General features: G+C 35.8%; 1 protein-coding gene across 2 annotated transcripts in view; it reads right to left on the bottom strand.

Moving 5' to 3' along the window:
* Positions 1–3,159, bottom strand: part of LOC123766736 (dnaJ homolog subfamily C member 16 l(3)80Fg) — a 28,331-nt gene extending 25,172 nt beyond the window's left edge. For both annotated transcript variants that reach the window (XM_045756048.2, XM_045756049.2), the window contains exons 1-3: positions 2,909–3,159; positions 1,194–1,260; positions 5–213 (exon numbers count right to left, since the gene is read on the bottom strand). In XM_045756048.2, the coding sequence (XP_045612004.1) occupies positions 5–213; positions 1,194–1,260; positions 2,909–3,144 (512 nt within the window). In that variant the 5' untranslated portion in view covers positions 3,145–3,159. The remainder of the gene's footprint in view (positions 1–4; positions 214–1,193; positions 1,261–2,908) is intronic.
* Positions 3,160–13,357: the final 10,198 nt, after the last annotated feature.

Raw genomic sequence — 13,357 nt, 5'->3', positions numbered from 1 at the left:
TTACTTGTATGTTATAGACTGCTTTTTATATATATTTGTTCCATCTCCATGCTTGAAATTAAAGCGAAAACTCCCTCCAAATGTACTGAAAATATCATCAAAAGGATCAAATCGTCGGTATGAGGAATAATCGTGTTGCTTGCGGAAGTTAGGTTGTTCTTCCGTTTGACCTGTAGAGTCATACAACCGCCGCCTTTCAGGGTCCATCAACAACTGGAAAAAGTAAAGCATTAGAATAATTTGTATTGAATACATTAGAGTACTATCCAGTACTGTATATACAAAGAGACTATGCTTGAATGGAACCACTTAAATGTAACTTTGAAGTTCAAAGACAAAGAAAGAAGAGGTATCATGATATAACAAAAAGCCCCGATAGGTAACTACATCCAAGAAACAATTTAAGACAATCTAAAAACAAATATTAAAATAATAATTATAATTTCAACAAATGTCCTAGGTGACCTTGCTATGTTGCTCATTTAGTATAACAGTGTTGTTACTGAATGATTTAGGATTTCATTATGATTATTTTCATGAATAAATTATTGTGTAATACATTTACATGCATAATTAATATTTTGATTTCTACCAAGCCTTTCACGTGATAAAACATAATGCAACAGGACCTCACTTGAATGAATGGCACTATCGAAATCCTTCATTGGCCAAACACAGTCATGTTTAGTTTATTAATTCACCGGGTTTCTTCACCCTTTTTCACCCACTCATCCTCCTCCCTTTCATCCCCCACTCTTCCCATTTCTCACGGAAAATGTATTAGAAATACTGTACTTAAACAACTCTTTGGAGCTCTCGCAGAACATATTATGAAGGTCTAAAAACTCTATGGGAAACAACAAATATTTCACACTTGACTCCATGAAAACCACTTTAGTAGGGGTCTATAAATGTTGACATTCCTTAAAAGCATTTAATTTAGGCCCATCCTGAGGAGCCTATGCCCCTCCCGTAGCCCAGACCACTGCCCGCTGCAAATTTCTAAAAGGCTAGCCCCAAGCATCTGGCCTCCAACTTAAAACAGAGACAAACAAGCACAAAAATATTACTGTCTTATACTATAGATATAGACTGAGACTACACCTAAGAGACTTGACAACTCTTTACACTTGCAAAGTTCATTACTCTATTACAAAAATACACAAAAATAATTTGAGTAAATTATTTCTCACCTCATATGCTTGGTTGATTTCGATAAACTTTGGTTCAGCTTCTGGTGATGGATTTTTGTCCGGGTGCCTGCAACAAATCCAGAAAATTAAACTAATGCAGTACACTCATAATTCCTAATGTGAATGTGCCATGTCTCAACTTTTGCCAGTAACACCAACAAGAAAATACTAAAATTGATCTGTTCTCATCTAAGACATGAGGTGGCCTTAACCCTCTAACTGCTCCTGTGGCTCTCAAACAGTATGGACTGGTGCGTCTATCACCTGTGGCAAATTTAATGTGCTCTGTTATATAAAACATTCCCAAAGATTCTATGTGGACATCATTCAACACTGGAGAACTCTGGCACTCATTTGCCATATTGAATAAAAATCCTGAAAACCTTAACTCCCTTTCTGGGAAGTAATACAAAAAACTGGCACCATGCATGGTGCATCACCATCCATTTAATAATGTCTATGCCAGGAACCATTGATGCCTAGCAAATTTTCAAGGACTTTTTGAACCTTTATGATGTGAATTATGAGGAGGAATCTATTACAAATAGACAAAATACTAATTCTCATAATTTTATGTTTACATTTATTCATCTCGCTACAGCTAAACTAAAAAAAAATTTTTTTAATTTTTTCCACACAATTGGTTATGTGCCCCATTGCACATGTAAATTGGCCTAATTTACATGTGTGCAGTTAGGGAGTTAACTGTAAATTGTAAAGATCTACAGATAAATCCATTTTCAAAAACAGGATAATCTGAACTTAAGACTTATCAAGGTCCCCATAGGCCACGGACGGTAAACCTTCATGAGAGCTAAGCCTCCAGCACAAGTTTCATCAATATGTCTACTCCTATAATAAGACTTGACAAAGTTCGTTATTGATAAACAATGATGCATGCATATTCCAATGAAAATAGTTAATACTACTACTTTAAGATTTTTAATCAAAAGTTTCATGTATGAGTAACTACCTCATCACCTAACCCCACCCTTCATCTCTATTTTCACTAAACACTGTCTGTATCAATAAACCATCTAAGACAAACTAACATTGAATCATGTATAAAATATGCTGGGAATTCTTAGTGCTGATGCAATCTGTTTGGCAAGATTAGAAATTAGCATTATTTGCCATTTCATGCAAAGGGACCACTGGGCCCCACACTGCCTATGACCATCCCCGGAGAAAGATCAGTCACCCTGCAGAGTTTAGTGATGTTAGCCCCTTGCGTCTGGCCCACGCTCGAAATGACATTCCTTTTTATAGATATAAACAGATAAAGAACACTTTAGAAGGAAATACACAAGTTCCAGGTGAATATAATGTTAGGTTAGATTATTTTTACTATGTGCTAGATACACAATTTTTTTATAAAATAAGCGTGTGATGAATTGAGCAGAAAGTATGAAGACTTTGACTGCAGTGATTGGGTAGTAGAGTACATTAACTATAAGCCATCCCTTACAATAATATAATATATTGGTAGTACAGTATACCCATGTTTATCACCGGAGTGACGACACAGTATGGCACGACTCACACTAATCCATACACACAAATATAAAGTGTGCCATTCACAGAACTCATACAGAACATAAACACTGTCATGTATAGAGTACACATTAACCTCTTACACATGTGTAAACCGCTACATTACACATAAATACACCACTAGTCTCGTCACTCCAAAAGACACTCCCTTTGCACCTTACCATTCTTTGGCTAGTTTTTTATAAGCTTTCTTTATATCCTGGGTATCAGCTTTTCTCTTGACGCCAAGAATATCATATGGGTCTCTAATTTTGGCTAAGACACACATGCAGGCGGAGAGTAAGAATAACCCGGCCCACAGTAGCGGCCGCCGCATGATTGCTGGTGTGCGGAATCCCGGCCCCGCGCCTCCCTCACGCCTCTCACACATACACGCCTCGCACACAGATACAACCATTAACTCATTTAATATATATTAAAATATATATCAATAAATGACGATAGCTGTAATCAATTTTGTTCGCATAATTAGGAATTGTTAGTGTAATATTTTGATGGTGTGTTAGTGTTAGTGATGACAACAGAGGCGGCCAGCTGGTCGATGACACCCGCGGCCACCATTGGTCCCTTTAACCCGCGCAATTTCAAAACTACTTCATCCAATGTCCAACTAACTAACGACTTATATTGAATTTTTGTAACTAGCTCATCAAGATTGTATCTTGCTTAGCTAAATGAACTGTGGGGTTCAGTCCCTGAGCCCATTATGTGCCTCTGTAACCCTTTCCACTACTGCCCACAAGATGGGTATGGGGTGCATAATAAGTGAACTAAACTAAACTAACTAATTTCCAGAAGCATGACCTTCCCAATCAAGTCAAAGGCTGTACCTCTCTCAACCAGTTTAAGAGAAAAACTAAGTACTACCTAATAAGCGCCATGTGACCTAACTTACCTCCACCCCATCCACTAAATGTCAACCCAAGTCCTGTTATTTTCAAATACTGTTTGTTGACCAACTTGTATAACTACTGATTTCCGCCATGATTTTTTCTTTTTTTCAACTCAATTTATACTTTGATCTCATTTAGTATTAATTAAATTTTAGTCCAAGTGTTTTTTCCCACAGATTTGGGATGGGACGGGGGGGGGGGAGGAATGGTGCCCAACCACTTAGGCTGGACGGTAGAGCGACGGTCTCGCTTCATGCAGGTCGGCGTTCAATGCCCCGACCGTCCAAGTGGTTGGGCACCATTCCTTTCCCCCCGTCCCATCCCAAATCCTTATTCTGACCCCTTCCCAGTGCTAAATAGTTGTAATGGCTTGGCGCATTCCCCTGATAACTCCCATCCCTCCCACACCTTGCCGAAAACGCTGTGCTTATTAGTGACTTTAAGCATTGTATGTACTAGCCCTATCTAGAAATCCAACATTATGTTTATAACACAACTTGTATGTATGTACTTTTACCTGAATAAATATTTGACTTGATCTGATAACACTTAGAAGGGGTCAGGATAAGGATTTGGGATGGGTTGGGGGAAATAAATGGTGTCCAACCACTTGGACAGTCGGGGATTGAACGCCGACCCGCATGAAGCGAGGCCGTGGCAAAGAGAAGAAGTTGGAGGCGGAGAAGTGGCACCAACCCAGCAGGTAGAAATGTGGAAAGGATGGAATTCTGGTTAGTAATCCGTGAGGAACACCCGCGGCCTCAGATCATTGAGTGGAAGATGGGGAGCTGGAGGAGGTATCGGGGATTAAAGTTTGGAAAAGGTTGTGAAACTCAGGAATGGAAGAAAGATAGGGAAGAGTAGTGCGATGTAACACACAATAGTAGGTCATGTCAGAGAAAGAGTTAAGACAGGAGACCTGCGCCTTACCTCGGGAAAAAGAGCGACCTCGAAGTCTGGTCGTTCATCCCAAGAGCTTGTGTTTGTGTAGCCGTTTCAGTTTCCATGCATCATTATTTCAAATGTTTGAACCCCAGAGCCAAGCGAGACCTCCTACCAGGACAGCAAGCAAGGCCAAGCACTGGTCAGTGCAGGGAGGGGTGCGTTGTCCAATGTTGGTGTCCCCCATTTTCAACAGGGAAGTCCCACAACATCGTTCTACTTTCTACATCGATGCAAAGACGTCTTTCTCCTCCTCGCCCCAGCTTGGACACCCATGTAACTCCAGTGAGTATCAAACGACGTTTGATCATTTTGCATGTACAGCGCCAGAAAGACAGAAGAGAGGTATTCAAGGTAACCCCTGTTAGCCCCCGGGTAGTCATACGTGAGGCCCCCTCATCACAGGGTGAAACTCTTGAGGGGAGTTGTACGTACATCGCCCGGATAAGGGCAGACGAGACTAAGACAACCCCTCCACCGACCCCAGGGGTGAGCTCACTCACCACCACAAGGCGAAACTCTTGAGTGAAGTTGAAGCAGATTAAAAAGACCTCTCAATAATAATAAAAATCTAATTACCAATGTTTTCCACACGAACATCAGTGATAGTCTCCAAAATTTTAGTTAGAAGCTTTGCAGTATGACCATACAAAGTTTAAACTTGAAGCCCTACATGGTTTCCTTACATGAGTGGTACATGTTTGAAGTTAATCCTAACTTGTGTCCTGAAGACACTGTCTCGAAACAAAATATCACAAAAATCACAATAAGGCTGAATAATTAGTCACCCTTAGACTGTAATACCTAATAGAGGAATAATGAAAAGAAAAATACTTTTTAAGAGTTTATTATAAAATTAAGTCTCTGAGCACTGTACATACTGAACTAGCATTAGTGAGCTATAATACAAAAATGGCAATGTGTAAGTGAAGTCCAGAAGTCTGGCGATAGTCCCACAGAGGGCAGGAAGTGTTGAGCAGAGGAACTAATGAAATGAATGGAGCAGCATCAACTTATAATACAAACTGCTGTGATGGGGATCAAGATATATTTTAAATACATATTATTAAAATATCATTGTAGGTCTGGCTAGGATTACAAACTGCAGCAGAAGAGCAGGTCATGTTCAAATGAACGACTCTGGGCAATTAAATTACAGTATATCCATTATACAATTATCTTGTATGATCAAGAACTGAGGATGCTAAATGCATTAACTAAATTTAATTGCCATTAAAAAATCTAATACAACTTTTGTTGAATACATTTAAATCATATTTTTGTAGTGTCAAAGGCCAACATTCAATAAACACATTCTTCATAATAATAATTTTTATTAACATTTCTATGCATAAAGGGGGGGGGGGGGACATCCAATTACACATGGATATACCAGAGTTCATTTATTTAGTTTTCAACAAATGCTCAACTACGTTACTATAATTCTACATGCAGCTCATATCATGCAAAATTGTTACTACCATACCTGGTCAAGCCTTCATTATGACTGACCCCTGAACACTGCCCTGCTCCACAAAAGGTCCTGCTGCAGTCACTTAAGATTTTGTCGCAACACCAGTCAGCTCAGAATTGGCCACCCGCCAACATCACTTGAACTTCACAAATAAACAGAGAAATCCTGAAAACAGGTGGCACCTAATTGTCAAACCACAATCCCAAAACTATAATAGCATTCTGTGCAAATCAAACCTATGATAATGAATATTTTATTAAAGCTTGATCACAAAATTAAAAAAAATGTAAAACAGTTTCTAGTTCAAATTTACAGTCTTCTTTAATTACCTAATAACACAGGACTTAATTATGTATATAAAATGAATCCAGAGTAGATATCTTTAATACCCTGGTGGGACAAAAATAGTTGGCCATATTTCCTTTCATCCTAAACCTAATTTGTGCAACTGGCAGTCACCATCAACATGCATATACAGTACTTGAAAAAATAATGTTGGAAGGATTAACAAGTTATTAATTAACAAATATAGTCATTGGATTATAAACTAACAAAAATGCAAACCCCAGCATTAGTTACAAGACCAATTTTCTATTAACCTAACAAATGAGAAATTAGTGGTAGGTGGTAAGTTGACAGTAACTTCTCTTACCTTTTGACAATGTCATTGATATTTTAGTAATAACTAACATAATATGCTTAAAATATACTTGTGATTAATATTATACTGTAAGAGCTCAGTAATAAGCTGTAACGAAAATCTCGGAATGAATTCATGTTCAAGTTTTTTTACCTTTTAACCTAACCAAGTTGTTGGGTTAATTCATAATAATGAATTCATAATACAGTAATGACATAACCTGAAAAAAAATTTAAAAGAAAAGATTTTATAAAAAGATTGTACTGAATGAGAAATCTGAATAAATTTGAGTGCTTGTGCTTGACTTTCAACTTGAACAGAAATTTGGGTTATTGCAATTACTTCTGAATGAGAAACCTGAATAAATTAGAATGTGTTCATTTTTGGACATAACTGGCTAAAAAATCGGCTAACTCAAATAGGGGTGGGCTCCTTATGACTTGGATTACTGAGCGTAGACAGTATATAAAATGTGATGAAAATTTGTTTGTAAATATTAATTCAATTTTTTATTATAACTAAATGTGAAAAGCTGAGGCTTTACAGTAAACAAATAAAAAACAAAACTAGATTAATTTAGCTTAACATTTTTCAGTGGTGTAACCTTTTAAAAATAAATAACTAAACTTCCATAGTTGAAAACATAATTATCCATTCATATATTAGTTCCTTGGCAAAGATATTAAGAAAAACAATAACAAATGCTGCTGTATTTGAACTATTAAGTTTGTGAATTCTGCATAAAAATCTTGATAAATTGTATTGAATTCCATTAAGAATACAAGGACATTAACACTATACAATGGTTGCTCAAAATTCTGACTTACTTTACGGAAGCACTATATATTTTTACTGTAAAAATATAAGGTTGATGAAATACAGAATTACCAGATATTGCTTTGAAACAATAAATAACAAATGAAGGAAATAAAATGTGTGAATACACACTGGTACAGTACTGTAAGTATATAAATCAGCAATAACCACACATTACAACAAAATTATTGAATATGGCAAATGAATGTTTTTTATTTCTAAAGATAAATAATTGTGAAATACGTCATTTATTATACAAATGCCATAATTTAATTTTTCACATGTAAAATTTAATCCTGCTACATATAATTTAACAAATAATAAAAATGATTTATATAAATTATTATTGAATGCAATATTAATAAATTAAAGGCACCATGCTCAGCCTGATGATTCTGTAAAATTCATTAAACTTTCAGTATGATATTAAGAATTTCCCCCACAAAAGAACCCTTAAATATCATAAAACATATATTTGAACCAATAATAAATTTACTAATGTATCAAGAACCCAGAAAAAACGTCTTTCACCAATTCAACTAAAGTACTGTATATTAAAAATTTTGCATTAATCAACTCAGAAAATATTTAACTCACTGAACTAAGACCATATTTTGTACGTACCAAAACAACTTGTCAATCTCCCACTTAATCATGACCACATTTGTATACACCAATGCAACAAGCATTTAGACAGGCTGACCTGCCGGCACAAATGATGGCTCCTCTTCAATTGAACTATCTAATGAATATACTGTATTCCTTGCAAATAGGCATTTGTATATCTACTGCAATATGCATACCTGTGACTAAAGAATTATATTCTAGAGCCAAAGTATTACTTTCAAAATAAAAAGGTTATACAAAAATATACATAATATATGGTAAAGTGAAGGAAGGACAGCTGAAGTACATAACACACAAGTGTAAAATAAAAGATCTATCAGTTCGAGACCTGAAATCCCAGGTGCTGACGAGATGGATGTGCATTCACTCTCTAACATTTATTTTTATGTTTTTTTTTCATTATATCTAAGCAATTTTGCTTTTATATACTGTACCAAGTCAATGAAGTAATTAAATATGTTGTTCAATACCAATTCATTAACAGGCCAAACCATCATTGTCAAGAAAATTCATATAGTAATATAAATTTTCCTAATTATTGTTGTAATACAGTACTGTATTTGTAATTTTATTAAACCGTAAGGTTAAATGTGTGTAGACATACTTAACATTAATGTATATGGTAATGCAAATATAATGAAGCTCATAAAGCACATTCAAAAATAAATGTTCTTCTTTTCTTTGTATACAGTGGTTCTAAAATGACCAAGTGCTTCCAGTTTATAAGACAGTAACTTGAGTACTGTACTGTACACAGTTTCCCATAGATGCGGACAGTACTAGGAAGTCTGTTTGGTTATCGAGGTCCCCTTAGGGTTGGCCTAGTGGGGTCCTTCCCCCACAATGCAATGCAAAACAGCTATCCACATCCATGGGTACCTACATACTGCTTCTGTAGACAGTAAATAATGTAGATGAGCCTATGTAGGTAAACAAAAGAATCAGTTGTAATGCCCAAGCACTTCTATCCTGCCACAGGAATTAAACCTTTCGTCTGTGACTCGACTGCACTAAATGAAGCATGGTATTGTAATACCTGTAGTAAATTCAAATTAAAAAGAGTAGAATGCAAAGAGAGTAATAATATGAGGCTGAGAATTACTAAAAGTAAGACAGCAAGACTGACTGACAAAATGGCAGCGAGAGGTGCCAAAACATACTCCATAGAACATCTGCAATATTTGAACTTGCTGAAACTCTACCCCTTGAGAGTAAGTAATTAACAAAAAAAACTATACCAGTATGCCTATAAAGCACTATTCAAGCTACAGGTACAATCAAGGTATCTTAGATTATATAGTACTGTTCAGCACTCAAGTTCCCAATACGAGAGCAGGAAGATGCAAGCTTAGCCATACTGAATGAATCAAAGTTAAAAAGAAGTGAACCTAATGTCATTCATTAAGGGAATCGATGAGAAACGATTTATGACCATCCTTGATATCAGGAAATTCAAAAATGAAATTCAGATATTCAAAGTTTTGAATGAAATAGGACAATTTGGACAAAAATGGGCAAACTTCTTCTCCATTAGTCAACCTAGTGTGGCCAATAACAAAATAGTTTAATGAAGTTACCCATTTTGGTTCTGGTAGCATGGAGGCAGCCCACATAAAACATTGTGTTTGATGGTATGGAATATAGTGTTGTATACTGTATAGCTATCCATCATGTAAATAAGGCTGAATTTTGTATTGGATAGTAATCAGTCGGGGTCATGTTTAAATGGCAGACTTTGCTACCTTATTTGCTAGTCAATGCCAATATGACTAGGAACACAGCAAAACTCCCCTTATTGATATTTACTAACAATACTGAAGATCTAGCCAATAATGAATTTCTGTAACTAAGGAATTTATATTAAAACTTTCAATACCCAGTAATGTATTTTATAGTCTACAACAGTTGCAAACATTTGTTGAGGTAGGCTTCTTAACAGCATGAATAAGACACCATTGAAATTATAGCTATACAGCATCATAAAAAAACATGCAATAGCTATGAGGTATTCTGTAATGGTCCATACTAAATTAAATCCAAGCTACCAAAAAAAGTTGCATATTATAAGTGTATAATTATGTGAGAGAATAGTTACATGTGGCTTCAGAAGAGAGGTGGTTGTATTTCACCTTTTATCCATTCTAAACATGGTGTGTATACCAATTTGTGTTTATGGGGTAGCAAGTCTCAGGCTTAAACCATGCACGTGTGTATATATTTCATCTATGTTTGTGGTGAGCTAGTTCCAGATACTGAACACTGTCTTAATCATATCTTTAAACTATGCTAAATGCCTGCTTGAGCAATTGTAAATTCCCTCACAATGTTCTCAGGCAGATAATATAGATATCCTATGAAAGTCTTCTTTTCTTTAATTATTTTTTAATTAACCCGTACAATAACCTTATAATTCAAGGACTAGTCTGGTAGTAAATCACTTTAATTTATCTATTTTTGTTTGTGCTTAAGGTGAATGTTCCATGCATTTGCTGCATATTCAAAATTTGGGCTTACACATGAATGTACAATATTCCGAAGAATTTATTGAAATTTGTGTGTTATTCTTGCATCTTCCATATTTACACATTCTGCTGGTGTGCTTCAGCCAGAACTCATCGTGATATGTTTTTTTTTAATCAAAGTTTTTTCTCTGTTCTCATCCATATTACCTTACATTTGTCTTGGATGAGATTTAGTTCCCACCAGCTGGATAAGTCATTCAGCTTGTCAATGTCTTCCTGCAAATTTTTGTAATCTAAATCTCTGTTCTCCTTTGTTTAATACCTGCACAAACCCCAGCCTAAGGGATTGTTTCTCCATTTATAGATTTAAAGTTTGACTTTTCGAAAGCCTACTTTTGTTCTCTCCATCCTGGCTTCTCTTTTATCGAGACTGCCACGTGCCAATCATGCATCCAAATACTATATCCCGTATTCACATAATTATCCAAGTTTGGTTTACAGGTTGGGAGATTCACTTCTTAGACCTACCTCTTTGCTTCTAAGTATTTGGTGCAGCTACTATCCCTTATCTGATCTATTCCTTATAACTTCCCTAGCCCTCTGCCTCTTGAAGGAATGCAGGTTGAGCTCCTTTCACAAGGGAATGATTTCCAGTGCTTATTGTATTTACTGTAATACTCACTCCCACCATCTACAACTCTAATTGTAAAGAAACACTTCCAACTGTCTTCAGTATATAATGTATGGTTTTTCTGTCCTCTTAAATTGTGACCTTGTGTTCCTATTGCTAGCTCATGCAAACCCTTTTCCTTTTGTAAATTTACATTAAACTTTTTTATACAATACTGTATCAAATTAAATCTCTTTTTTTTAATGTCTTCCTGGGTGGTCATTTCTTTCCTTCATTTTTCTTAGTTCATAATACTGTGCTTGATTTTAAAATCCATTTTTCTGCAGTCTTGGGACATTCAAAATTTTGCCAGTGGCTTTCATTAGGCACAAACACCATATTAAGTTGCAATTCCAATTTCGGTCGGCCTTACATGTATAAATTTTGTTTAGCATTTCGCAGTCCATGTAACTGGTGAAGTGGTAGCATGCTCACGAGTGATTTCGGCTGGGTTCAAGCACTGGATAGAGGGTAGACTGGGAACTAATCCTAAACCATTCACCCCTGTTCAACCAGCAGTAATTGGGGAACTAGTTATAAACCTACTGGCATATTATGTTTCAGGAAAAACTAGTTGGGTAAGGCTCAAGATGAGGGATTGGAAGGGAGAATGCAAAGCCTGCCAACATAAGTCAGAAGTAATCTGCTCCTGTATTTACCCAGGTAAAAAAATAAAAGAAAAACTCACCAGCATTTACATGAATTTTTAGCTAAAAATCCCCTTCATTATTATCCTTCACAGACCTTTGATTTAATTAAGATTCCTTATAATTTCATCACACAAGCTTGTCCTAATTGGACATTTTCACTACAATACAGTATGCATGTCTATTAAACAGCATTTATCCACATAGTCAGGGAATTACTGTATGTCTGAGCATGCGTTCAGCTTGGGGGCAGAATAAATTATTCAAGGACTGCCTCAAGGTGACCCTTAAAGACCTGGACATCATCCCCAATACTTGGAAATCGACTGCTCAGGACCGTCCAATTTGGAAAAGCAGTCACCACAGGGGGGGCCTATATGGCAGAGAATAGATGGACTGCAGAGGCCCAGAGGCCCATCTACAATACAACCACTCAAAAAAAAAAAAAAAAAATGAATAGTCATCAAAGATATATGTAATAAAAAGATGCAGATAAATGACGACAATAATAATACAAAACCTACAACTCTTAAAAAGTTATATAGCCCTGTCACAGAACATTCAAGAGGTTCAACATATCATTCAGGATGTCAATATAAGAGCAAAAACACAAAAAGGGTGACGTCAAGGGAGTCAGATTCACCAAGGATTTTATCGAGGAATATACGACTTGTAGGCAAAGAAAGAATGCAATATTTCTGATGATTCACATGTCCAGTTGCTATAGAGCAACATTGCTTAATTTTAATAGTAGCCATAATTTTTTTATTAAACTTATGTAATGTAATTAATATCTCGAGCAAATATGATAAAGCATTCTTGAGATATTGACAATAATAACCAGTTGGGAGAAGATAAAATCAAACCCAGTATGCAAGAAATCTGGATTCAACAGATGGATCTGTTAAAGTACAGTACTGTAATAAAATTGTTCCAGTTAGTTGCAATGGAAAAGTAATAAAAGATTTTTGATGGAGTGAGTAAACACATTCACTATATCAGAATTTAGTGCCCAAAAATAGGTAAAAAATCAAGAAATTATTAACAAATTTACCTTTTCCAAAGTGATAGTGTGGAATAAAATGCTGTATACCTTACACTCAAGATCTTGATATATATTTTGCACTAATAAAAAGAAAAATGTTGGGCATAAAACAGTGAAAAATTACAAACGTTCTTTTGAGGCAGCAGGTGTCCAGTACATTTTTAATGCTATTTAGCGTCACTCCACTATAAAGAAAAAATGAAGAAATACAGTATTGTTATGTCTTTTCAAATACAAACTGATGAGTACTTACAGGTGCTTGCTCAATAATGTGCATAGTGGTGAAATTAAGGTAGCTAGCAGTTGTTCCCTCTCAGCTCCAACAGAACTCAAGTAACCTCTCAGAAATCTAACAGCTAAAGAACAACACAATAGTATGAATGATAATGGTGCA

Source organism: Procambarus clarkii, chromosome 60 (genome assembly GCF_040958095.1).
Source record: "Procambarus clarkii isolate CNS0578487 chromosome 60, FALCON_Pclarkii_2.0, whole genome shotgun sequence".
Classification (NCBI taxonomy): Eukaryota; Metazoa; Arthropoda; class Malacostraca; order Decapoda; family Cambaridae; genus Procambarus; species Procambarus clarkii.
This window is presented reverse-complemented; position numbering and strand designations above follow the sequence as displayed.